The 26,374-nt window shown below is 46.6% G+C and overlaps 8 protein-coding genes across 9 annotated transcripts; 3 read left to right on the top strand and 5 right to left on the bottom strand.

The window, feature by feature from the left end:
* Nucleotides 1–529: 529 nt before the first annotated feature.
* On the bottom strand, nt 530–2,596 carry LOC128302586 (uncharacterized). The gene is made up of 4 exons (XM_053039435.1): nt 2,462–2,596; nt 2,076–2,357; nt 1,909–2,005; nt 530–1,837 (listed from the first exon to the last, which is right to left on the bottom strand). Exons 2-4 carry the CDS (start codon nt 2,302–2,304, stop codon nt 1,174–1,176), a joined length of 990 nt encoding a protein of 329 aa, XP_052895395.1. The 5' UTR covers nt 2,305–2,357; nt 2,462–2,596; the 3' UTR covers nt 530–1,173.
* Nucleotides 2,597–5,260: 2,664 nt separating this feature from the next.
* LOC128304082 (sodium-coupled monocarboxylate transporter 1-like) lies at nt 5,261–7,546 on the top strand. The gene is made up of 7 exons (XM_053041214.1): nt 5,261–5,493; nt 5,583–5,860; nt 5,940–6,018; nt 6,140–6,283; nt 6,359–6,499; nt 6,559–7,185; nt 7,254–7,546. The coding sequence occupies exons 1-7, from the start codon at nt 5,261–5,263 to the stop codon at nt 7,543–7,545; spliced, it is 1,794 nt and encodes a 597-aa protein (XP_052897174.1). The 3' UTR covers nt 7,546.
* Nucleotides 7,547–7,619: 73 nt separating this feature from the next.
* Nucleotides 7,620–9,000, bottom strand: LOC128305076 (uncharacterized). Its single transcript, XM_053042365.1, has 2 exons — nt 8,503–9,000; nt 7,620–8,423 (listed from the first exon to the last, which is right to left on the bottom strand). Exons 1-2 carry the CDS (start codon nt 8,998–9,000, stop codon nt 7,620–7,622), a joined length of 1,302 nt encoding a protein of 433 aa, XP_052898325.1.
* Nucleotides 9,001–10,545: 1,545 nt separating this feature from the next.
* Nucleotides 10,546–14,940, bottom strand: LOC128300782 (thioredoxin domain-containing protein 11). Its single transcript, XM_053036973.1, has 5 exons — nt 13,611–14,940; nt 13,353–13,547; nt 11,672–13,284; nt 11,481–11,607; nt 10,546–11,354 (listed from the first exon to the last, which is right to left on the bottom strand). The coding sequence occupies exons 1-5, from the start codon at nt 14,559–14,561 to the stop codon at nt 11,082–11,084; spliced, it is 3,159 nt and encodes a 1,052-aa protein (XP_052892933.1). The 5' UTR covers nt 14,562–14,940; the 3' UTR covers nt 10,546–11,081.
* A 305-nt stretch (nt 14,941–15,245) lies between these two features.
* On the top strand, nt 15,246–17,351 carry LOC128304202 (uncharacterized). The gene is made up of 2 exons (XM_053041363.1): nt 15,246–17,157; nt 17,221–17,351. Exons 1-2 carry the CDS (start codon nt 15,320–15,322, stop codon nt 17,222–17,224), a joined length of 1,842 nt encoding a protein of 613 aa, XP_052897323.1. The 5' UTR covers nt 15,246–15,319; the 3' UTR covers nt 17,225–17,351.
* An 896-nt stretch (nt 17,352–18,247) lies between these two features.
* Nucleotides 18,248–18,847, top strand: LOC128301857 (INO80 complex subunit C). The gene is made up of 2 exons (XM_053038508.1): nt 18,248–18,473; nt 18,539–18,847. The coding sequence occupies exons 1-2, from the start codon at nt 18,326–18,328 to the stop codon at nt 18,733–18,735; spliced, it is 345 nt and encodes a 114-aa protein (XP_052894468.1). The 5' UTR covers nt 18,248–18,325; the 3' UTR covers nt 18,736–18,847.
* LOC128301856 (putative ankyrin repeat protein RF_0381) lies at nt 18,799–23,056 on the bottom strand. Of its 2 annotated transcripts, none has more exons than XM_053038507.1 (6): nt 23,023–23,056; nt 20,926–21,202; nt 20,427–20,848; nt 19,864–20,102; nt 19,644–19,796; nt 18,799–19,575 (listed from the first exon to the last, which is right to left on the bottom strand). In XM_053038507.1, exons 2-6 carry the CDS (start codon nt 21,186–21,188, stop codon nt 19,258–19,260), a joined length of 1,395 nt encoding a protein of 464 aa, XP_052894467.1. In that variant the 5' UTR covers nt 21,189–21,202; nt 23,023–23,056; the 3' UTR covers nt 18,799–19,257. The 2 variants fall into 2 exon arrangements, with proteins under 2 accessions (XP_052894467.1, XP_052894466.1); XM_053038506.1 differs by lacking the exon at nt 23,023–23,056 and adding an exon at nt 21,730–22,031.
* A 2,011-nt stretch (nt 23,057–25,067) lies between these two features.
* LOC128304132 (hsp70-binding protein 1) lies at nt 25,068–26,267 on the bottom strand. The gene is made up of 3 exons (XM_053041272.1): nt 26,154–26,267; nt 25,269–26,087; nt 25,068–25,202 (listed from the first exon to the last, which is right to left on the bottom strand). Exons 1-3 carry the CDS (start codon nt 26,202–26,204, stop codon nt 25,131–25,133), a joined length of 942 nt encoding a protein of 313 aa, XP_052897232.1. The 5' UTR covers nt 26,205–26,267; the 3' UTR covers nt 25,068–25,130.
* Between the last annotated feature and the right edge of the window lie 107 nt (nt 26,268–26,374).

The following is a 26,374-nucleotide window of genomic DNA, read 5'->3' as shown; positions in this document are numbered from 1 at the left end:
CATTAACGGCAGGGACGGAAATTTAACCATGGTGTCGATTCTTCCACAAGCAGGACTAGAACAAACAAGTAGTATCAAGTATCTGTGAGAAAGTTTTGCCCAAAGTTTGCTAACCATGACGTTTGTTGTCTAGAACTCCTACTTGAACGAATTGAAACTGAAATGGAAACTATGTCCACAATTCAGCCACTATCGTTAAGTTACGACACATGACATTCAGTCATCCTCATACCAGGACTAATCGTTGAGTAAAGCTCAAGACGGGTAGAGGCTCAACAATCAATAGTCTTCGACGAAAGGCCTCCAAAGTTCCTTATGCTGATCTACTACCGAACAAGAGATCTACATTAACCATAATTATCTTTCAAGACATTCTTCTTGTTGATCAATTCTGGAACCGCTTAAATAGCTTGTCAGTAAAATTGAGATCATCAACAAATCTTTCAAGAATTGAACATGATACTTCCCGGAAGTCTAGACTAGACGACCCATTCAAGATGATACCGAAACACCAATAATAGCATTTAGATCTAGAGTAGTATATTTATTGTTGTCTTGCTTTTTAAAATTCCCACCAAAATGTCACGTCACTGGACAGGATTAATGTCTACCACTTTCCGCACTCGCCATCCCTTAATGCGAACGCCAAATTTCTACTGATTTCACTTTCGTTTGCAGGCGGAAAGCAAATACTGGCGTTATCTATTTCCGGACACGGTTTTGTCCGCTTCCTTTTCTTTTGCAGTGCCTGGTTTAAACTGTGGTTGATGCAGGGCTGGGAAAAAGGGGGAAGAGTGTTCTTATAACGAGTAGCGTTTGCATTGTGGTATGCGTTATAGTTATTATAGTTAGATGCGTGGTAATACGTAGTTAAGCGATCTGGTACGTAAATGAAGATGCTTTTCTTCGGCGTCCTCCTCCGCTGCTGCTGCTCCGTGCTGTGTAGTCAATAAATCATTTCACTGTTCTACCATCTTACAGGAACATACTTCTCACCACATCAATTCGATTCGATTGCGTCACACCAAAGTAGTGATCGGAGTGGTTTTCAGGTCCCCTCCACAAGTACTATATAGGAAGGATGTCGTCAGTTAGGAATGCGTTCGTTTCCATTCTCACTCAGCCGCCATCTTGCTACGATGGTCAATTCCTGCCACGGTTTCTACTTCCACCTCAGTTCTTAATGTCGCTGATGCGTCGCGACAAGGATCCACCGGCCGGACCGGTGTTACCGTGCATCTTGCGACCCATCGTCGAGCTCAGCATGGTGGGATAGAGGTTGAGCGGTGCCATATTGGGGTTCTCGATGTGTGTCGGCGATGATATGAGTGTGGCGGTACGGTTTGCTGTGGCGGCACGGTTCAGCGATCCCAGCATTTCCTGCGGTTCCTGATAGCCCGAGTCCATATCGTCGAAGTGTGCGTACGATTCCATCAGCGGTGTCGGATCCTCGTAATCGTAGTCAACAAACCCGGAATTCTCGAACGAGTTCTTGCTCTTCACGATTGTGCCGTGTGCGGAGGGAATGTACTGCTCATGCTTACGCCCGTAGTCGATCACTTCGTAGTGATCCTCGGGATTGCCACCGTACGATTCGGTGATGAAATGCTGCGTTCCGTGCGGTGTCAGTGCGGCCCACAGTGTACGGTTGTCCGGATGCGGTGGTTGCTGATGGTGATGGTGCAAGTGATTGGTCGGATAGAGAATTGTACCACCGGGCATAAATACTGCCGCCTTTGCGGTGGATGGTTCATGGCCGAGCGTGTGCAGTGGCGGTTGCTTCAAGTTGCTATCGTGGTACGAGTAGCTGAACGAGCTGCAACGGAAGCAGAACCGACTGAAAAAAAGGATTGATAATTGTAATGCGTACTGGAGTAGCACTGCCCAGTGGTGTATAAAATGACATACTCGCGACATTTGAGCACCACCATGGCCAATAGAGCCCCAAGCAGCAGAACTCCAACGCAGGATGAGATCAGCACCAGCACCCAAGTATCGTCCATTCCTAAAGCAAATAAAAACATGGGCGAGTTAGTTGTCGTGAGGGAAGTAAAGCAAGACTCCCAGTGTCCTACCATTTCCGGGCAACTCCACAAACTCCATCCCGGACTGTTCGTTCGCTTTCAGGGACGGTTCACAGATGAAGGCTGCACTGCACAGCAAACTGTTGTTGCTGTTGCCATTCGGTTTGGTGGCCACCAGTGCGTTCCGGGGCAATAGAAACGAGGACAACGGTGGCGGTGGCATCGACAATATCATATCGGGCGGTGGCCCCAACTCGAGGCAATCCCCGAGGCAACTCATCGTTGTGCTGGCTTTGAGTCTTCCCTCTGTATCACTGCAATCGATTGGGTTTACTACAATGAAAAAGCACAAATTACACTCTTTTGTCCACTTTGTTTCTTATGTGCAAAACACAACAAATGATTTGAAGGTATCACTTTTCCATAAAACAACTTACCACCGAGAAAATAGGCTTCCTGTTGTACGCGTTTCGTTCGCGAACTACTGGAATTCGTTCGTACCACACGCACACACTGTCTCTGTGCGTAGTTGTGATAATGCGCGGGGACTACATTACAACCTGTACGGGAAAATTTTAGTCCACGGCTCCGAGGATAGCATGGCTACGTGTGTGCGTGTGCGTGTCGTGAATTCGCGCACGCGTCCTTGCTCACGTGCAACCACACACTTTGGACCGGGGGAAGCGTAGGGTTGGGGTGTATGTTTTTATTGATTTCTGAATTACGGGATTGCTCTGACGCCAGCAGCCCCCTTTTCACTTGGTAGAAGGAGAACGATAGCAGAATTAAAAAGGGATGAAGGAATTGGTAGCGATGAGTCAAAATAAACATCACCGTGTTTTCCCTCCCGGAAAAGCGAGCGGGAAATGGACAAAAAGGGAAAGAGGAGAGCGAAAGCGCAACAAAGAACATGAAAGAACAAAACAGGATACCGGGAGAGGGTTTCCCATTGCTTCCTTCCGAACACCGTGCGGGGTGTTCATAAATCGTTTCCTCCGTTCGTCCTTGTTTCATAATGGAGGACGGATGCTCACCTTGCCGCGAAGGAAAACGGGAGAGGAAAATGCGCAGAACAGCACGCAGAAGGGACACATTCTTTGCACCTGTGTGTCCTGTGTGTATGTGTGGCGGTGAAAACGAACGGGTTTCTATGGCTAATGCTCACTTCGGGACTGCGAAAAGCGCACCTTGGGCAAATGGAAAACTCCCTCTTCGATACGGTCTGGTGACTGGACGATGCGGTTGGTATGCTGTTGCTATTGGAATCTGCTTGCTTGGGGAGTCGTAACACAGTAGGCGCGGAGAAAGTTTTGCTAATTGGGCGAATTTTGGAATCCTCTCATGTGAGGATTATACCTTTTTTTTTGTTATTTTAATTAAAAACTTTACAGAATTTCAAGCTAGCGAATGGGTACATTACGAAGGGTATTCGTAGAATCGTTGTTGACTTGTTGTCTATGTTCAGTATGGATTTTAAATATGGTATTTGGAAGATTTTTACTGGAAAAAGTGTTGTAGACAAAGGACAGTAACGATATCCAGTACTTCAATCACTCTATTCAGAAAACTTTTTCAGGAGTTTAAGGACGTAAATCCTTGACTGTATTGGGAGTATTTCCCTCCGGAAGATCCTGTACTGTATGCACATCAACAACATCTTCGTGTTCGAGCGCATATACTAGACTAAAGTAGGCGCTGAATCTGAACTCTAGAATGGAAAGAGAAAGCAACCTAAGGATGGCTGAATTCCGTGGGTATAACTTCACACCGCCATACATCGTTTTATAGTATTAAACCTCGCAATTCAGATTATTCACATCCAGGAGAATGGTTGCTATTTATGCACTACATGCGTTGACAACAGTGCGTGCAGTCACAGACAATTGCAACCCATGGCAGCATCCTCAGTTCATTGGACTTGAAGTTATCTACCGAAAAATGCCCTCAAAAGCAAACAGACACCCCCGCACGAGGTACATATTTAGCAACAGCATAATCAACAAACGTTCCGCCAGATAATCCTGCAAGATAATTCGTGAACAATCGTCAACCATACACGATACGTGATCTACGCGAAAGAAGTCGACGGCCCCAGTTACTACGATGCAGTGTAAATTGACTTTTTGTTAATTTATTTAATTTCTGTTGATCATGTCCGGGAGTACTTCTGTCTAACGCTAACTGTTTTTTGCCGTCTGAAGATTAAGATATTAATGCGGAAGCTATGTTCAGATCGTAGAAGTTACCTTTGCTGTGGACATCACTTAGGCTGCGTCCTGTGCACTGCGTGTTTTGTACTGCATCACTCTTGTAGACGTGGCAGTTCCCTCTGTATATGGGCCTCCCGTCGCTCATTACGGTACGATCAGCTGCTGGGTCTTAGCGGAAGATCTCATGCTCAAACAAGGGATTTTCGCCGCTTTATCCGTCTCACTCACCAAAGCCTTCTTGCCGACTCAGCCTTCTATCGCCCTCTGTTGACCGTTGGGCTGCTCCCAATGATAATAGAAACCCCCTGGTCTCAGACGTATCATGCCTGAGTGTGCACAGCTTCAAACACTGGAAAGGCTTAGATCTTTGTGTTGGACATTACGTATCGCGTTGGAGACATTGCAAATCCATGGACAACATTTGAATTAAACAAGAAAAAAGTCATGCACTTATCTTCCCTAACCATCCACCCCTTCCATCCTCCCGGGCCTCCACCATCTGAGCTCCCATTAAGCTAACATGAATGAAATCCCTCCACCCGACTCACACTTCCCACTTTCAGTCACACAGCACAACGAAGAACGTGAACGCCAAACCGACGGCTTTTCGGGTGAGGGATCTTAAATCGCGATCGCTTCAAACACATACAGGCGCGCGCGTAGGGCTGTTCGCGCTATCTTGACATCTTTTAAAATAGCTCATCCGCGGAGTGGCAGGCCCGCAGTCGTATCCGCGCCAACCATCCGGTAAGGTTGCAGTGTTCGAGGTGTGCATGGGACTTCGCGTGTGGGACTCCACTTTCTCCGTGGTGCCGAAAGTACGTCTGCCACTTTAGGCCATTTGTTGTGCACAGAGAAGCGTCGCTTTGCCGCTAAAAATATCTAATCGACCGTAATTGACGTCCACCGGGCCATTTCCGTGTTTGCCTTTGGCCGGTGGTGTGGACCCCGTTGTGTTAGAGTTGTAAGTTTGCAGTTGGAAAACGTGTGTGTGAAGATTGCTAATTTGGAACGTAAACTCCAGCAATGGATCCAAGTGCATCGGTTGGGGAAGGTGACGATGGGACCTCGGCACCGGAGCAACGGTTGCTCTTCTCGGCGGTTGATTATGTCATCTTCTTCTCAATGCTCGGTATGTCGGCACTGATCGGTGTGTACTATGGATTCTTTGCCAAGCAGAAGCAAAACAATACGGCCGAATATCTGCTCGGTAGCAAACAGATGAAGGTGTTCCCGGTTGCCATGTCGCTGACAGCGACGTAAGTGAACACTGCCTTAATACACTCTTCTCGTCCACACCGGAATGTATGGGTATGACCTTCCCTGCGATCATTCTCACCTCTTCCAGCCATATCTCAGCTATCACGATGCTTGGTGTGCCGGCGGAGATGTACAAGTACGGCATACAGTACTGGGCCTGTTCAATATCGGGCCTCATCGTGACCATCTTCATGGTGTACGTCTTTCTGCCCGTGTTCCACGAGCTGCAAACGGTCTCCTGCTATAGCTACATTGAGCAACGATTCGACAAACGGACCCGCACGTTAGCCAGCGGTCTCTTCATGTTCTACTGTTTACTGAACACACCCGTTATCATCTATGCGCCTGCGATTGCCTTCAGCCAAGGTAAATCCCCTGTATGATCTCCTGAACTGATCTACGTTCGCTATCTCACTGCACGCTTTATCACCATCTCTCACCACAGTCACCGGTATCAATGTGCACATCATAACACCGATGATTTGCTGTATCTGCATTTTCTACACAACATTCGGCGGCATACGGTACGGTATTTTTTTATTGCGTTGGGCACATTAAGAGCGGCCCATTGTCGATGGGCAGACTGAGGCGGGATGTAAACGTTCGTTTCACCTTCTTCATTAAGCGAAGCGTTGTTGCTTTCAGGGCGGTAATATGGACGGACACGTTACAGTTCGGTGCCATGCTGTGCGCGCTGTTCGTCGTAATGACACTCGGGACCTTGCAGCTCGGTGGAGTGATCAACGTGTTTCGACTAGCAGAGGCTGGTGGTCGTTTGATATGGTTTAAGTGAGTTAGTATGCCGGTCATCAATGCAGGCACTCCTTCCTAAACCAACTATCTTGGCCCACTTTGTTCTTCCAGCATGGATCCTGATCCTTACCTTCGGACCTCGTTCTGGTTGGTGTCGGTGGGTTTAACCTCGATGTGGATATCAAACATCGGAGTTACGCCAGAGTGTGTACAGCGCTTCTTAACCATACCGGACATGTCAAGCGCCAAGAAGTAAGTCCTCTTCTGACGACTTCCTATTCCTTTCTAATCCATTCTGTCCCTTTTTGCAGGGCAGTTTGGATCTTCGGTGTTGGGCACATCCTCGTGAAACTGTTCTCCGTCTACAACGGTTTACTGATCTTCGGCAAGTACCATGACTGCGATCCTATCCACGAGGGGACGGTACAGAAGTACGATCAGATTTTCGCGTACTATGTGCTGGATGTCGCACGGCACATACCCGGCCTGCCGGGTCTATTTGTGGTGGGTATCTTCTCGGCCGCCCTATCCTCAATGTCTACCAGCATGAACACACTGTCCGGGACACTGTTCGAGGACTTCATTCGGCCACGGTTCGCTCTCAAGGACAAAACAGCCAGCACGGTGGTAAAAGTCATGGTGATGACGATCGGTGTGATCTGCCTGTTGCTGGTGTTTGTCGTTGAACAGCTCGGCAGCATCTTCAGCCTGGCCATCTCCGTGTCCGGTGTAACCTCCGGTACAATGCTCGGTATCTTCTTCCTCGGTATGTTCTCGCCGCACGTTAACGGACGAGGTGCATTCTGGGGTGCGATCGTATCGTTGATAACGCTCAGCGCGATTGCTGTCGGAGCTCAACTCGAGATACTCGGGGGACATCTGAAGTATGAGAGCTTACCCTTCCGGTACGATGGTTGCAGTGGATTCAATGCAACAGGGTAACTACTGAGATAGCTAATCTAGCCCTACAGGAAGCTTCTATAACTGATTCTGGTTTGGTTTGCAGTGTGGAAACGAGCACCTTCTATCGCGATGCGGCAGGACACGACAACTCCGAGGTGCCGTGGGTATTTCGCATTGGATTCATGTACTACTCTCTGCTCGGGACGATCATCGTCATTGCTGTAGGCATCGTGGTAAGCTACGCAACTGGAGGACAGAAAGAACGAGTGCCGCTAAACCTGCTCACTCCCTGGGTGCGGCCACTGTACCGCACACTAGACTACACGCCCGAAAAGGGCGAATACAAGCTAACGCGAAGTTGTGAAATGACGGATATAGAGAAAATCCCTAAATGAATTCCACAAATCGTACATCAAAACCTGTTCTACCGTGTCGCTCTGTTCCACTGTCCGATCCGCCCATCCGTTCACTACCCGATCGCGGGTCGGATGTAGATTTTGTTTGGCATTTTGCTCACTAGATATCGCAGACGTTCTTCGCGCAAATGTTTCGCCAACAGTGTGGCGGCCTGATCGGCAACATCAAAGTCCTGCTTGAGCGTCTCGTTGTAGCATTCGTGCAACCAGTGGACCGCCTTGGATACGTTCGCACTAAACACACTGAACACGTCTCGCGTATGCTGGTACCGGGCTGGATTAACCATATCCGTTAGAAGGTAGATCAGTGCGTGTCGTACGGCGGACTGCTGGCGGATGGTAATGTACGGAATCTCAACCGATGGAAGTGCTGCCTGAGCGGCCTCGAGTGCCATTAGTGCACCGTGACAGGTAGATCGTGCATCCAAGGCTAGTGTGATCGTTTCTTCCGCACTTTTCGACGGGCGTATCAGCTCCCAATAGTCCACCACCTGGTGCAGTCCTTTGGCTGCCGCTCTGAGTAATCCACCTGCAATGCGCCACTGTTCAACGGCTCCGCCTAGACGATCTCGTACGTCTCGTGCAGCATCTAGCTCGCCGTCAAGCTTTTGTTCTGCCAGCGTACCGTACGCTCCGTTGTAAACTGACGCTAATAAACGATCCTGTTCGAGATACAATCGCTTCAGCTGTTCAAAAGCAGTGCGTAGCGTAAGGGCACGCTTTCGGGAGTGTACAATCATCTCCTCGCGGTAGTGATCTGCTTCCTGGTCCATCGCGGTACGCGAAAGCCTTGCAATGAACTCTTCCTGCTGTGCCGCCTTGAATTGATTGGACACAATGTCCAGCTTAAGGATGATCTGAAATTGTAGAGTAAAAGTAGCCAATTAAATTACATTTCCACCCATCCTCCGCAATCATCTCACTTCTTCAACGTACTTCACGAACCTTAACCATCTCTTTGCGCGCGCTTTCGGTTGGACTTTCTATTTCCGCAGATAGCGGCCGTTTTAGCACACCTCCAGGTACCCCATTCGGGATGATTCCATTGTGAAGGGCCTCATTTGTTACTGGTGGTGAAGGTGCTTGTGGTACGACTGCATCTTGCCCAGTGCTACTCTTTGCACCTTTCAATAACTCGACCCACGCTTCAGCCGTCATGAGCCGTGGTCCGGGCGTAGTACTTTCAAGCGCACAGATTTCTTCGTCCAATCGGCGATAGGCTTCTACCAAAGATTCGGGATGTTTTGGCCCTAGGGAAGGAAGCCGTCCCTGCTCGTTGGTGTCCACTACGGGCGTCGTAGGATGTGGAATCGGTTCCTCCAGCACAACGGACGATGAACATCCCATGCCGGTGGTCATCACTGTACGAAAACCATTCGAGTGTCCTGGTAGGCGCCGTCGAATATTGTAACTGAATGCTCGAGGATGGACCATCGGCAAACTGCAGGTTCGTTTCACGTCCGATTATCGACTGTGAGCGCTGGATAGTTTGGGTCGCCTTATTCATCAATCACGTACGCACGCCGTGTGTGTGTGAGTTTTAGTAACGAGTGTCACGCCACCCTTGCTCTTTAAGCTCGACACCTCGTGTCCTCGTGTGCTTATCTATATCGTTTCATCGCAACACAAAACGACATATTCATCGTATTAACAATAACGTTATCCTGGCGTGACATCGCACATGCGAGTATGACATACACGCGTGCAGCCGCACCGAAGAAAGTTTGTTCTGATCGGAACACAAGGATTATTATTTTCTAATTCAGTTACCGGTTGCGAACATAACCGGTTTCGAGCGGTCTATCATACCGACGCACAAATAGGTGAACAATACGTTCGTTAGGAAGGCATCAGTGTTGAATAGTGCCTGATCATAAGCCTTGATAATCCGGGCGAGCTGTTGAAAGAGGTTTCTTCACAGTGTTCCATATTATAAAAAAATGTGATACAAGTGTACTTCTAATCATGAATTTTTTTCCCTAGGGTTGAGTGTATGATTTTAAGAATTAAAGAATCAAAAATCAAACGATAGAGGAATAAGATCGAGAATGCATACTTGCCCTATTTCCGACTCCATAGTATTGTTTACCTAAAAAATTCACCCTACCAGTAAATTGTCACAGGACGTAGTATTACACCTATAAAGAAACAGTTACTGTTGGAGACATATAGTGTCGATGCCCTTGCTTCATAACCTTCGGACAATACAATTGATAACCGCGATTATTCCATCACGCTCACGTGCCCCGCTTGGTGTCAAAAGCGAAGGTCACTGTTACGAACTGTTTTAACTGATTCATAAGTAAAGTGAATTATTACAGCACACGACACTACTGAAGCGCATTGCCTTTGAAGAAAGAAACAAAGCAAAATAATCCTACAAACTGATTCTCTGCATTATTCTTCTCTCATTTCATAAGACCTTATTATTCTTTATTAGACTAAACCGTCCGAATACCTTGTATCGGATTAATTTTCACAAATTTCGCGCAGAACTAAGGACTATTTACCTCAACTGTAAACTGTAATGTTTTGTTGTATTTTTTTTTTTGTCTAGCCACACTAAACCTTTTATCGATTTAGCGCTATTTACAGTGGACCGAACCGGTGTCCTGTAACCGGTTGCAAGAGCTGCGCTTCCCTTTTTTCATTTGTTTGCCTATCCCATAACTAATATCATTTTAACAGCGAGAATTCACAAAAAGGAAACAGAAACAAATCACGAACAATTTCGAATGACGAATGAAGTTTCTTACAGTTACTGTTTTCTGCTTCTGGTTACTGTTTTCTGGAACCTTGGACTATCGTTTCATGCGGGCGATTGATTGGTTAGTGGAACGGAAACGATTTAGGGAGCACTAAATGAAACCTCACTTACTCTACTTTCTGAGTACGTTGATATTAGTGGATTATTATTTGTTAAATTTAAATTTAAAAAGTCTCATCTAATAGAACAAATGGCTCGCAGGTGAATATCTGCGATACGTAAATAATTCTAAGGATCTCCCATATGTAATTTTTATCCCAGCAGGCAATTGAGAAAATTAGCAAATTCTTGTAGTTTTTACCTAAGTTGTAGATCCACTCTAGTTTTAGATGATCACATATTATTTTTCTTTTATTTTGTAATGCAAAAGGAAAGGCAAAATATTTTAAATTACAAATTTCCAAAAGCTGCTTCCAAAATTTGTTAAAGTTAACCATCAAAATGAGTCGTTCGTAACTGATCTGTTTTAAAACATTGAATTAAATATGAGAATAGTTTACATGCAATGTTTATCGCTCAAACAAGCCAAGAATTCAATTTAAGACCATATTGACAAATTCAAACAAAAAAACCCCTTTTTAGGAAATGCTCACACGCACGATGGTGGTTGGGTTTGGCTAAGCGCGGTAAAATAATACTCTACATAAGGAAAATAATATTAACAACGTAAACAAAAGCCAAATAACACCTCAACAAACAGCCCTATTTCGGCTCGTTTTCCCATTGCCCGTTTGGCGAGAAGTAACGATCACAGCGATCCTTCCCTGCTGCGGCAGTGTTCTCCCGTCCACAGGTCAAGGATACGCTTCCTAACGTTTACCAGTTGTGTAAGATCACAGGAATGACTAAGACAGCGCAGGGTGCCCAGATACGATTGCTTCAACAGCTGCAACCGGCGCACGATTCGATCGCGTTCGCATGTGTTTGCTGTGTGACGACGCCATTCGAGCAAACTCAACCGAATGCTGTCGGTAAGTTCCCGCTTGAGCATATGCAGGCAATCGTTGAGCGATGCATTATTCTGAATTAAGGAAATGAAATGGGAGAGATAAGATATTTATTTACATTTCCAACATGACGGCTTTTACCGTATTATCGGAGAATATAATTTAGTTGTAGTACGATGAAGGACACAAGGATCACTTACCACATCGGAACAAAGCAAAAAGTTGGCATGCAATCGTTCGGCCGGAGATAGGTTGGAAAGGATAAATCCGATTATGTTCGGTACGTTGATTTTCAACGATTCGGGAAAGATGCGACTTTCCGCTTTTCTGTAACCATAAACGATAGCTATTAGAGTGCTGTACACACGAAAGCAAAGCATCACCAACATACCTTCCATTTGGAAAAATTAAAAGCGATGGAAACACATCCATCGTGTACTCCCAGGGCAGATCGTTCAATTCACCATCTATTCGAACAAACCAAACGTTCGGCTGATGGCGCAACATGCGTGACACGGTGAGCAGATGGTGCGCTTGTATGTAGCAGAAGGCACACTGGGCTGAGTAGAAGCTAACCACCACGGTGCGGTTCGAGTCGAGTACGGTGCGTTGGAAATTGCTCGAGTAAATTTCTCTCACACGATGATAGGTGCGCGGAACACGAACTCGTTCCGGTTCCTCGGGCCCACTAGGTGGCACTACTGGGTGTTTCGAGTCGGATGTATTTGCTGTTTCACTGTTTGTTCGCTTTTCTGTCACTGTTTTCGCCTGCTGTTGAGATGCCTGTTCCGCTTTGGCTTTTGCTTCGGCCACATCCAGTACCGTTCGATGGCGGTCGAGATATAACTGATCTTGTTCTACAAACTTTACAGCATTAAACGCGTGACTGTGCTCATAGGTCGTTTTCTTCGATCGCAGAAAGCGTGCCAGAGATCGGTTGTAGTAATCGTGCACGAATTTCGACAACGTATGAAGATTAATTGGATCACGCAAAACATACGCCGACTCATCGGTATGATCGACGATAAATGCAACGGTACGATTAGGTTCCTGCAAAACATCCACTCCTAGCCGTTCGCCGAACGCATGATACAGCGTGCTATCCATACTGATGAAGGTAAGCGTTTTGTTGTGCTTACAAGATAATCCACCTATGGCGGAGTAATAATCCACCGATTCCTTATGCCGTTCCAGTTCACTGAAGAAAACGTTCGACGTTTCCACTTCCGCTAGCTGTAACAGTTCGCACTGTTGACGCAGATTTTGTCTCGCAAGCAATTTTGGCCCACGATAGTCGTGCTCGGAATCGATCATGGATGTAACGATTGAATGCGCTTGTTCATAGTTTGTGTTCGCCTCATTATACCGCCTCGACGAACAGCTATCTGTTTGCCAAAGCAGGCTACGCTTACGCGACCTCTCCGGTCCAAATGCGCCGCATTCGTGCTTTCCGCATCCTACAGCCGGCGCAATGTCACAGTATTCCTCTGCTGATGGTTTTCCATCCACTGGTTTACCGTCGACAAACTTTGAAGAGTTGAGGACATTCACGAACGATACCGATACGGTCGATTTGAACCCGTCCTTGCACCTGTTGCGACGGTATCGATGGCTACTCGTAGGACCTTCGTCGTCTTCCTCCTCCTGAGAAGGATGACGTCCCAGTACTCGCACACAGTGTTCACGCTTTTCGACGTATCGTGCTGCGTTAGCCGTTCGCTGCTCTGCGATGTATTCACGTGCCATTTCCAATATCCATGCATCACCCGGACAGTTGTAGTACTGCATACTAAGCTGCCTCAGCATCATGTACGCGTCGGAACTGTCCTCGTACAGTGGACGAGGAGATAGTAGTATCAGCGCTGGACCTTGCCGTAAGTAAGAAGCAAGTGTGGTAGATTTTACGTTCCCCGGTGGTGCAATCCACATTGACACTACGTGCAGATGTTTATGAACCCAAGCGATAAGATCCTGCGGTGTCCAGGGACTATTTCCTTCATATTCCTAAAAACAACACGAAATGTCGAGATGAATCATAAAGCCGGGTGAATTTTAGACGATGACAAGCTTACAATTGTTTCATTCCACAGGTACAATCGGATCGAGGGGACCGTTTCAACGCCAAACAATTTGGAAGACTGGCCCGTTACGACTCCAAACGATACTTCCTGGAACGGATCCTTCTCAAGCCATTTTAATGAGGCTTGATAGTAACGCTGGTAAAGTTTGCTATCCTTAGCCACATCCAGAAATACGACCAATACAGCCTGTAAGGAGAAAAACACATTCATGATTAACTCTTGCTTGATTTGTACTTTGCGTCTACATACATCCTTCCCGGTCATATGATCCATTAGATCGCCGGGACTGCCGAAACGATACAATGGGAGCATTAGTGATTGCATAAACCGGGAGAGAGCGGCCGTAGTCCATGCTTGATGATACTGTACAGCCAAGCCGCTTGGTTGATACGCCATCAGCACGGGCCACGATTGGACCTTTGTGTATCGCGCGCGACATTCTCCACCCGGTTGCCAGCAGTTAATGGCGGCAAAGTGTGCCTCGCGGTAGTACAACTGTGCTACGTGCTCGTACGCGTGTCGCGCATATTGGCTTTCCGCACACCACGGTGCATAGTACAGGACAAGCGAAAGTTCCGATACGGAAACGCGCGTCTGTGTCGTCCCTAGTGCACCGGTTGGCCAATCGTTCACTAGCGAACCCTTCGAGAAGAATGGAACCGGTGGCGGTGCCTTCGATATTTTCGGCGGACTGTTCTGTATCGTCGCGTACGTGGTTAGAATAAGGGCCAGTATGCAGAGCACCTCGCGCCCGTAAATGATTATCATGCTGATGCGATTGTACCGACGAGTCTTTTCGTCTACCGTTCCACTGTTCAACTGTCCGTTATCACTCGGTTGTTCGTGTTGAACCGTTGCCACGTTATCATTTTTTGCTGCAGCTAGCGGTCGTCCCGTTACCAGTGCCACCGTACACGCATCCGCCGTGTCATCGCCATGTCGTTCTGGGGATGCGGAAATGGTACTGGCTAGTAGGCCACGGTGGCGTTGTGCTTTGCGCCCTGGAAACTGCTGACGTCGCAGTTGGTGGCTGGTTTGGTGACTGGGATTGTTTGCTGCAGCTGTCGATATCGCCGACGGTGCCGGTGCTGGTGGTGTTGGTAGCGATGATAGTGGTGGTAGTGCGGGACGTCGCGTTGATTCTTGAAAGTTGCTGCTGCTGCAATCTTCTGCTGACGGGTCTAATGTTAGTGCATGCATAGGGAAGTGCTTTCATTCGCCTTGATCGCTGATGTCGGAGCCCGTTGAGGTAGAGCAAGTACCACGTCATTACCCTTTTGAAGAACGGATTGCTTTCGTTCAAAACATTCTATTCTATTTGCGTTCTCTACACACGGACCGAACCGAGCACAACTCGAGGAAGCACCGACTACTGCAAGCTGCTGTTTGCTGCTGGACAACAAACGTCGACGAATTCTCACACGGGCTGGTATCGTACGCTGGTCATGGTAAAAAATCTGTCCGTCTAGAAAATCCAATTATCGAATTCCTTTCCTTTTTCTACTCCGTAATCCAATTTCGCGAGCAAAATAAGAAACACATAAAAACACACACACACAGCCTCATTGCCACTGACAGCTGTCGTTCAGAACGTCTTGACAGCTGTGCTTTGAGCAAGTGCACTGTGAGTGCTCTCTTGGTTATCCGAATTTCTGGAAGTAAAGTTTTGGGAATAACTCCAAAATAAACTTTAAATCGCTCGAAAATTGTGAAACAATCCCACTTTTTATTGTATTCAGCCGAAAGAATTGCTAAGACTCCATCGGTCTGTTTTAGATTTATTCTTGCAAATTCATTGCAAGCAATGCGGATGACCGATGAATTCTCACCGTGCCCTAGGTTGTCAACATTGGCGCTCAAAATACGCAGAATCAACGGATTTGGTGATCGCTTGTTTTCAATCGAGATTGTTTTGTCCTGTTCGTAAATATTCCTGCAAATAAAAGTAATAAATCAGTATGGAGAATACACCGAAAAGTTCGAGACAGTCGACCCTTGTCGGACAGAGAGATATTCGCGAGGTCATGAATAATATACGCTCGAATCGACAACATATTCTTCCTCGTTCAAAGGAGAGCGTAACCAATTCAGTGTCTTCAGAAAGGTGTACATCCAAAGCGACTACTCCGAGCGCCTCAGCCGTAACAGTGGAATCCTTCCCTGTACTTGCCAACTCATATGCCCGGGAACTGTTCTTCCGCCACACAAACATAACGCAAGTTGTGGCACAAATACATCCCGAATTTAGTGGTACTGCCATACAAATGTATGCTGCCCAGATCTATGAAGATTTTGTTACAAAACCAAGAAATCCTAAAGTCCGTAAATATATTGAAGCAATACGATTTGACACGCGTTATGCTCAAGGCATGTTCCGCATTGCGCTCAAAGTGCCAATCACCAGTGCACAGGAACAAGCAGTGTACCAGCAAAAGCTTGCCGAAGCGGGTTTAAAAAAGATATACTTCGTCGATATGACACGCGACAATCTAGCTCTCGACCATAAGGAAAAGGTGGTGAGTGTTTTGAAGGAGAGGTTCGGTGAAAACTGGCCAGTCAAGTTGGGCAAGTTACCCACTTACCTATCCGCAAGCCAACGGTTACACGAAGCTGCAGAACGAAGATTCCGATACCGACTGAAACATCATTCGTCCCTGAAGGGCAGCCAGCTATTACGTGTGCCGGACGTGATAGAGCAACTTACTCGAGAGTCCAGGATTCCGAGCGAACAGCGAACAAATTTAATATGGCCAACGTTGCGGTTCGATAGTGACTATCTAAATAAAAAATATAGCACAGGTGATTATTGTAAATTCCAGAACGCCCTGGACATGGAACCGGAAAATTTAATAGAGTATCGGCCGCAACGTACGACTGCACTAGAACAGGAAGAAAATGAAGGCAACATCGAAGACAACAACCCTTCGAGAATAAGCTCTATAGGACATAACAACAATAACAACGGGCCGGTAATGGTTGAACCATCTCCAAAACCCACACCAGTTCAACGCGCATTACATTCACACCGGACAGCAACCCCCATGCATAAACCCATGTCACGAAACGGGCCCTGTCCTATACGAGCGGGACGCATCTCATATGAATCGGATACCTCCTTGGACTCAGAGCCCAGTGAGAATGGTTCAGTGACAAACCATAATATTCAATCGATTGCCACTGATTTAAACCAAGATTCTCCTCTTCCGGATTCGGACATCTTCACACCTTTCGTTACCTCTACACAGAACCAATCACAAGCAGTTCAAAACAGCCTCCCCGTAAACGTCGCTGAAGTGACTTCTTCCACACGAGATCCTCTGCAACTGACTGGGGCGATATCAACCCTGTCACCCTTCCATGCGAGGATAGCGAGTCTAACACCTACCACCACTGTGTTGCCGTTTGCTGAAACGATAAGACAAGACATCCACACCGATATGCAATTGCAACCCAGTTCCTGCATACCACCGTACCAAGCACAGAAACCACCTACCCCAAGCAAGTCAACGCCTACCATAAGTGTGGTGTCGCTGAGCAGTATCTGTGTTAAACAACAACCCAGCGAACGGTCGTCGCAGAGCGATTTATCCGGCTATGAAGGATACGTTGAAATTTTACCGAACTCACCCGAAGTTATCATTATTGACAGCAATTCTTCTTCGATCGATTTTAACACATCCAGGGATCGTATAAATGATCGAACGTGTGAAATACCATCACGTGACGCGAATCAAATGACCACTGACCAAAACGGAGAACTTTATCTGTCGTGCGCTGAGGGAAGCATGGATTGTATGTATGTAAGACATAAGATTGGGAACAACAGACAGGAATTAATCCATTTTTTGCTTTGTTGCAGGTAAAATCGACCAATAAAAGCATATCATATATTCAGGTGAACGGCGTACAACCTATCAAGCTTACTGGGACTTACTAAATTGTGTTATTATGCATAGCTTTTTTCATGTTAGCAATTCGATCTTTATCAAATATAACATTGATTTATTTCTTAATATTAACCAACCCTCCAAAATTGGAAGTTGGTTGGTCGACCATCTTCTGTAAGTCACTAAACATCCTGGAATACACTGATGACACACACTGTTACACGCTTAGAAGTTGCAGGACGGCAACGAGATTTAGTAAGCCCAAAAATAATGGTTTGCGTTGAGAAACGTGCTGAAGTGCTGGATCTATCGATCTTTTTACAGTCTGCAGAAACTTCTGTTCTCAAAACACCTGTGGCGTCGATCAATGCTGAGGCTATGTAGAACTTATATAGTATCAGTAGTTACATCCGCCTCTGCGCCAAGAACTTTGTTCAAGACTGACGAAAGTGTCTTAACCGTGTTCGAAAGGAAAATGTTCAGGAGGACTTTTGGCCCTGACTTTTGGTCATGTTATTAGAATGATACCGGACGACCCAGCTCTTAAAATCCTACCAGGTCATCTACATGAACATGAGGAAGTGTGATTGCGCCAAATTGGAATGGAGTGATATCATTGAGGCGTCCTCCAAAAAGGATATTGGACTGGCAAACAACTGCATTTGACCGTTAACGGTTTAGAGGAAACCGAGGCCGCGAAATGGTTGTATCACCGGGAAAGTTAATAAATATCATTCTAATTATCGGTTGAAAAAATCAAAATAAATGAGAAGTTAGGAGAATGATTACCAGCACAGAGACAACTGTTAAAATCAGGAAATTTTTCCCGTTTTTGCTTGTTGAATATCGCAACGTATCGTTCCAGTAAATCTTGCTCGTTTCAAGATAAAACTTTTATCTTGTATGCGAAGAAAAACCCTGCAATACGTTGTGGTTTGTTTACCTCTGCTGGCTGTCAAATGCGAATTTCGCTTGGCTTCCTCCATCCAGACAACAGGCTCCGTCGTGTACGGACACCGGCTGATGTAGTTTTTGGCAAAAAAGAGGGAAATTAAAGAACAAACCGTTTAACCCACAATGGATAGTGATACGACGAAGCCTGCATTCAAAAAGAAAGACCTTTCCGAAGTGAACCACATCATGGGGAAGAAAAGACAGTGGAAATCTTTGAAGCAGATCTTAACACACGAAAAAACGCTACCTTGGAAAGAATCGGATATCACATGTGAGTAAACCACAGCCATACTTGAGACCAGTACGGTATATTGATTGCATTTCGTTCGATTACAGATTCGACTGTTAATGCTCCACCGTCACTAAAGCCGGCCAAAAAATATTCCGACATTTCCGGACTGATTGCACCGTACACGGATCCACATTCGAAGCTACGGTACCACAACGTGGAAGAGTACCAAACAATTCGCACCTTCCCGATGGATCTCACCGCTGGCTACCTGGCGCTAAGAGGTGCTACAAGTATCGTTTAAATGGTTTCCATATCGGCCAATTCGAAAATCAAGCTCCACCGGTGATTCATCATATTAGTGTTCATATATTTATTAAACCTTCCTTGGAAGTGCTGAATTGCTTCGACATCTTACAAGCTAACAGTTCGATCTTTCATTAACTTAACTTAATCGACAAGGTATAAGAGACAAATGTTTCACTCCTTATATCACAACCGTTTCACAATGTGTATTACTCTAAAAGAGAGTACATGCACGCGCGCGTAAACGCTCTCCGTGTTCGAATGAAACGGAAAGCACTATTGGGGGGTTTCATCTCAATTCACAAGGCCATGATCACCTTCGCCACGTGCCGTCTGGAACGTGCGGAAGTTGAGCAGTCGAGGACATAAAGGCTCGAAACAGTCGCTTTACAAACTAGTCTATCATATGGTGGGAATATCGGATGATTCACCATCAGGACAGTAATAGTCTTATCAGGTCCAGTGTAAAAGACAAAAGGTCACCACTACGGGGAACAATTTGGCCGTACTGCACAAACAGTTACAGGCTGTGCTCGTACAGCAGATAGCTTTTCAGTTCGCTCGGTATAAACAGTGGCGGTACGAACTCGCACAGATTCCGCCCGAACAGCCGGCGGTAGTAAGCACGAATCTGGGACTTGAGTTTCCGTGGCACCGATGCACGTTCTACCAGCAGATCGCGCTGTTCGTCTGTGAGCTGTTGGTTACGGCGTATCATGCAAGGATCGAACTCTTCGGTAGCGTCCAGTATGATACGGAAGGCGGCCGATTCGTGATGCAGGTTTGACAGGCAGTTTAGCAAACCGTCCGGATCGCGATACTGGGTCTTTAGGATAACCTGCAGGTGAAGAGAATTTGGTAAGTGACACATTGCTGATACTTTAAAACCTTGCATTTAATGCTTACCCTTGCACCGTATCGTAGCAACAAATGCAGTTCCTGTGGCGTGACGTGTTCGTTGCTGGCCAGCAGCTCTGCCAACGGAGGACGTAGTATCGCATTGGTGGCAACATCTCCCACGACGCGTATATTTGGGTCAGCACCGTAAAACAAGAGCATCTGTTGAAGAATCATCAAGGTACTGTTTAGCTTCACCAGCAATTACTGGTGCGCAAATCACACTCACCTTCAAAATTTCAACTCTGTTGGGTATGTTATCGGCGCAGGCCACATGCAACGGCGAACCAATGACGGGACTGCTGCGATTGACATTAGCACCATGCTCGAGCAGTATTCTCACCAGCACGGGATCGCCCCGCAGTACGGCAAGATCGAGCGGGCTTGGCCGATCCGGTTCCGGCAGTGGTGCTGGAATGTCTACCCGTGCTCCTTGTTTCAAAAGCATCGTTACGAGTGACGCATTGCCTGCAATGAAACAAATGGTCACAAAGTTCATAAAGCAAATGATAACGATCACGCGACCGCGAGGAAGGCCGAAACGTGGGAATTTAGCGACAAAGCAAACGACTAATAATAGACAAAACTTTTGAAAATGTGGTCGTTTTGGTGGCATGAGATAATAGAGCACGTCCAATCTACACGATAAGCTACAAACGACATACCACCGAACAGATCTAATCCTAACCATCCATTATATTACGCAGTTACCGATCGCCCCCAGAAGAAAAGAATCAACAAATAACAACGGATTATTCGCCACATTCGTCACTACACTATCCTGGGACGTACCTGAGAGAACGGCATAATGCAACACAGTTCTGTAATCATTCCGTGCATCCGTCATCGCATTAACGTCCGCACCGTAATGTAGCAACAGCAGCACCGAATCGATGTTACCGTTCGTTCGCACGGCACGCATGAGCGGAGTGATGCCGGAACGATCACGTGCGTCCGTGCTCGCACCGTACGTAAGCAACAGCTCCAGACTTTCCACATCCGTCGCCAGATTGATCTCGGAGCCGAAGAAATAACGCTTGTTCGGATCTGCACCACGATCGAGTAGCAGACGGGCCACCTCGTAGTGTTTGTTACGCAGTGCCAAACGAAGCGGTTCATCGCAGAGGGTCGTGCGCGGGTAAGGATCATTCGTTGGCTCACGGTAGTCCACCTTACAGCCAGCGTCCAGCAGTATCTTCGCGAGATGCAGATAACTAATGAAGGAAAACATTCCTTTTGTTAATGTACGGCTCTTCTAGGTTAGTTCGGCATACCCGATTGTTACACTTACCCATGCTCTGCCGCCAGATGTAGGGCACTGTAGCCAACTTCATCGATCGCGTTTATATCGGCACCACGCACAATAAGCAGATTAACGGCAGCTTCATTATTCTGCCAGACGGCATAGTGCAGTGGTCTCAGACCTTGTGTCACCTGCTCGTTAACCTTCGCACCGCAGGCGAGCAGTATGCGCAACTCGTCCATGGACACCATCCGTATGATGGCATCGGCCAGGGCCCGCTGCAGCGGATTAGCGGCACACTCAGCCGGCATCGTGATAATGCGTCCTGGAACAAAAGAGAAATCCAAAAAAGGGAGCTTGATTATGAAACAGATTACACAGTAAGTACATTGTTCTTCAAGTATGAGAGAAGCGAATTTTTTCGCCACGAAAACTAACGTCCATTCCTTTCTCGTTCATTACAGAACCAAACCGGCATCTGCATCAAACCGATTCGTTTGTATACCGCACACGTTCGCTCTCGAATGACGTGTGGACGGATTTTCGTAATTTACAAAAATAAACATTTCGCCACCTCCTTCGCGACTCCCTGCAATCACGCTGCCTGCCTGATCAAAACGCGACTTCAGGGAAAAGGGGCCAACACTCACACACGCACACGCTCTGTACGGTCGCGATCGTGACAATAATTTGCTACGGATACGGTTTTGACCGGATACGGTTTATTTCGTAATCGGTCCCACCATTTGCATCAACGGTCCATCCAGCGATCGGACGCACCCGGAAGCCGAGAAACACACAGCCACGCCATCGATTTGATGATCCGTTCGATGCGCTCGATTTGTCCCTTACCTCGTCCGTTCATCGTGGATAAACCACCTCCCGTGGTGGAGTTGAGCAGGCGCCAAATAAAAAGCGAAGAAAATAGAACAAATTGACCGGGTGGTGAGGATGCGAGGACCGATTGCCGTCCACCGTCCCCGATGGCACCGATGAAATGTGTTCCTGTCAGCACGTGCAAACCGTGTGCTTAATTAGCAAGTTACCAAACAAAGGACCGTGGATTGTGGATTGACTTTTCGGTTGGCGCGATCGAGTTTTGGGATCGCGAAAAATTGCGCGTTAAAATCGGGGCGCAACAATTTTACTTTCCGTACACGCTACCGCACAACGCAAACGGAACTGAATGCGTTGTGATGTTAGCGCGAGAGCATCGGACAAATGAGACTCACGAGTGTACTCCTCGGTGAGGATGATAAGCTGAGCGAGTTTTCCGCCGGTTTTCCTCTCGTGAGTGACACCAAATAGAAGACACTCAGTGTGTTCACGATCGTTCAAAGATCCCTCGGGAAAGACACAAGACACACTCTCACAACCCAAACAGACAATTCTGTTGGGTCAGCTATCAACATATTCAGGTGGAAATTGGTCACAACGGAAACTGGGTGCCACACTCACACAGGAGCGTAATTTTGGAAAAGGGTGGGTTGAAACTCGTCAGCTGATCTCAATAAAAGTCTGGTGCCTGATGTGTAATTCACTGCGCATCATCACTTGGGCGGTTGAAATTGCAACAAGAAATTTTCGCAACAGCCGCAAAAGAAACCGGGAATGCTAAATATCTCACGTTGTTGTATAAACAATGCCAACGCGGTGGGTAAATTGCTGCCTCGTTGTCCGGCTCATGATGAAGATCGATTGCCGTTCGAGCAGATGAAAGCAAACCCCCACATTCGAGACCGCTAACAATGCTAATCCACTTATTCTATCTGTGCCGGCAATTCCTTTTTCGACGACCTGATCGAGAAGTATCCGTACGTGCTCCAAAAACGTGTCTCGTTCAAACGCGCAATTGCGCATTGGCGGGATGCGTGATCGCTTCCACTCGGAAGCATCCCCCACAGATGACAGATGAAACTCATCACACGGTTAGGAATCGGAACTCGTTCTTCGAGTGCACCTCGGTTTGTGCGCGAGTACCGACACCAGGTTCAATGGCATAATTCAAAAATAGCATAAAAGACATGCCGTCTGGTTTGGGATTCGGATTTCTTCGAAGCGTGATTTGAAGCTGTCTGCTGTCAATCAAAGGATGATGGGATGGAATCACTGTAGAAGATCAACGACACTTTAACGATCACTTACTTTAATCGGTTTGTATCGAAAACTTGAATTGTCCTGCTGGCAAAGTTTCCTCCCTTCTTCCACGAAGGCACTGACGGTTTGCCACCAAATATTCACGTTCACTTATCTCCAGTCCAGTAATGTCTTGCTCACTTTGCGTACTGGTTCACACTTGGGGAGCACACTTTTTCCGTGCGTGCAACTTCACCACACTTGCGTTTTGCCACTAAAGTTCCCACCAGGTAGGTGAACTTTCTAGCAAATAATGCGCTGTTCCGTTTAATGTTCCTTTTCCCCGCTTTTGGTTTTGCAGGGAGTACTGATCACACTGAGAGGTGTTGTTGTTATGTTGCGCTTTCGACTGCTTGGAAGCCGATCGTCGACTGAAGATCGTGCGGGCCACCCTGCTGGTATATGTCGGTTCCTTCTCAGCGGGAAATCCCTTCCTGCATTGCGAATTTCGCACCCATAAAGAACCGAAGCGTAATTAATAACCAGCCGTGCAGAGCAAAACAACGGTGTGTGGCGGGACCGATACAAAACCCAACGGTACGGAGCAGCATCCTCCGGCACGGGTATCCGGGCATCCCTGGGTGGGAGCGAGAAGAATAGCAAGCGCAAACGATACGAATTGGATACACACGCTCACGAACGCATTTTGCTTGGGCATGTTTGTGTGAGCGGTTTCCGCACAAGAATCTATGCCAAATTGGCTTATTTTCCTCCGTATAAAGGAAAATCGTGCATGGTTTCGTGTTGGTGGCCGCTCTCATTGTTGTCCATCCACACCGCCGCACCCTCGAGGACACTCGGGGAAATGTCGTGTCAGGTGGAGTACATTGTACACAAACGGTAAGTGAAGGTCCCAAAGGAAACGGTTTGGCAAAAAAGGTGTTTCTTAGGGAAATGGGAACAAAGTTTATCATTTGGAACAAAAAACATTGTTGTTTTAGCACGAAAATTTGTCCAACTTTTACCCCTTAGAATTGAATCTTGGTAAACCACCCCAACAAAAAAAAACGTTATGAATAACTATAAACGATTCGGGTACATTTACTGAGCGCATCGTAATAGGCAATTCCGAGAACTTAAACACGTCGTCAACAGTCGTTCAAAAACGTCGTCAATGTTACTGCGTAACTGTTCTACTTCGAGAAATTGAATTTCTTCCTAAAATCTGATGTATAAATATTAAACTAAATATACAAAAGAAAAACATTTCGTTATTTTTCTGTAATAAATTCTTAAATGATCGTTATATGCGATTGTAAGAATTTCCATGGAGACGCCCAGTACTTGACACAATAGGACGCACTTTGATCATGAACTTTATGATGATTATTCGCTTCCACTGACCGTTTGTTATCGATGATCCATCTCTTGTAAGGGCTCATAGGGCCCAACATAAAGGGGAACCTTGAACTTTTCTCGACTGGTTTCACCGGCAACGCCGACATCGACTTCCGAAACAATGCGCCTCCACCACACGCAGTACCTTCAACCGTCAATCTCTGACTTTGCTGGCCAATACCCTTCCGGTTTCGTGCCCAACACTTTCCTCACAAAGGCAGTCAATTGGGGAGGATTTTTTTTTTATTAAAATGCTACGCACACGTGACGCCGCAGCGAAGAAAGGGAACAAACAGACAAACAACAAAAATGGCGCACTCGCTCCGGGATCTATTGTGAACGGGGTTAAAGATTAAGTAAACAGCAGAATCAACACGCGGACGAGCATGACGAAGCCGGAACGCAGTTAAAAGATGCAAACGGAACAAAACAAAAACATTCCTCGCAGACGCAAAAACCCAGTTACGACGCGCGATTGTAAAAAATGCACACACATTTGCTTCGTATCGTCGTAGTTTTCCCGGTGTGGGTACGGATAACATGTTTACTGATCGTGGTGTGTCGATGTGGTGCAATACTGCGCACATTCAAGCGTGCGTTTGGGTGCACAAACCAGAGTGTAAGAAGTCTTCCGGGTGGTTCGTCGTAAAATATGGGTTAAAGGTAATGGATTTTGGACGTTTTCGGGCTAACGGTTACGACAATTCATTAGCAGACGGTGAAATTGATTTTATTGTAAAAACTTCTTACGCGTTGTACATTTGATTCGTATTAACAGTCTACCGGTCGGCGCCATCCTGCTCACCGGAATAACAGAGTTTCAGCAAAGTTTTAGCGAAATCGTGTGGTGCCTAAAATAGAAACAAAAGCAATTACAGGCAATTCGAGGCGAAATGTCCCTTTCTCCCATTCCTCACCCTATAATCATCCTTTTCACTTCCAAGCTCAATGATCATGTCCAGCTTCTCTTTCAAGCTACTGTCTGCCCGGCATCGCTGAACGCCCTCTTTAGTCTCCGCGAACGTTGCCAGAACGGACAGTCCGGTTTGCAGCATCCGATCCGAAAGCTCAATCCACGTCAGCACACATTCGATCGCATTTAGCTTAATAAACTTATCCATAACCGGTGCAAACTCTTTACTCAGGGAGACCATCAGAAATGATGACCTTGTGCACAGCTTTTCATCATCTGATCGTAAACATTTCATAATGCTCTCGAGACCACCGATATCGATGAATGCCGCCGCGCAGGGTTCGTATTGTCGTACCATAGCGGATACAGCGGATACAGCATCCTGTGCGACTGATAACTCGTCCGCAAGTAACTCCATCAGTTTGGGCAAGATGGTCAGCTCAAGCAGGTGCTGCTGGCAGAATGGATTGCACTGTGCCAGTGCTGTTATTAACCGTAGTGTACGGCTACGAACCTCTGCGCTGCTTGATTCGAGCCCCGGCTTTATAATAACGAATCCACCAACTTTGAAGAAATCGTTCGCTGTGTCTATATCCTCCACGAAATCGGTCACGGTTTCTAGTGCCTCAATCTTTGCCTCCTCATCCGATTCACTATCCAGTAGAATACTCATCGATTTCTCTAGCTCCTGAACGACATCGACGGTAAGGGATTTGAGTGCTTCCTCGAGAAATCTTCGACGTTCTTCGTCCAACGGCTGAAGTTGTGCGGCATGTGGTGCGTCTTCGCTTTTGGTAGCTTCCATGGCGAATTTCAGCAAACCCTTTGTAGGAGATGTATTGTGATTAAATTTCACCACGAAATGTTCCGCGTCCATTTTATCACTTACTTGCATGTTGCGAGGTTGTCTCGGTTGATCTGGATTCTTACCGCTAGCCATATTAGCTAATTTTCAGTAAAGTACAGAAAGTTCTTGAGCAAATGCGTGGGACGATATGTTTTTATCCAAAACTGATGTTATTCTCGAATCCCTCCTGTCACAACATTCGAGACAATTCGAGAATGCACCATGTAATATTTCACCAAATTAATGTGTTGTCGGCATAACCA

The sequence above is a fragment of the Anopheles moucheti genome, chromosome 3 (assembly GCF_943734755.1).
Source record: "Anopheles moucheti chromosome 3, idAnoMoucSN_F20_07, whole genome shotgun sequence".
Classification (NCBI taxonomy): domain Eukaryota; kingdom Metazoa; phylum Arthropoda; class Insecta; order Diptera; family Culicidae; genus Anopheles; species Anopheles moucheti.
This window is presented reverse-complemented; position numbering and strand designations above follow the sequence as displayed.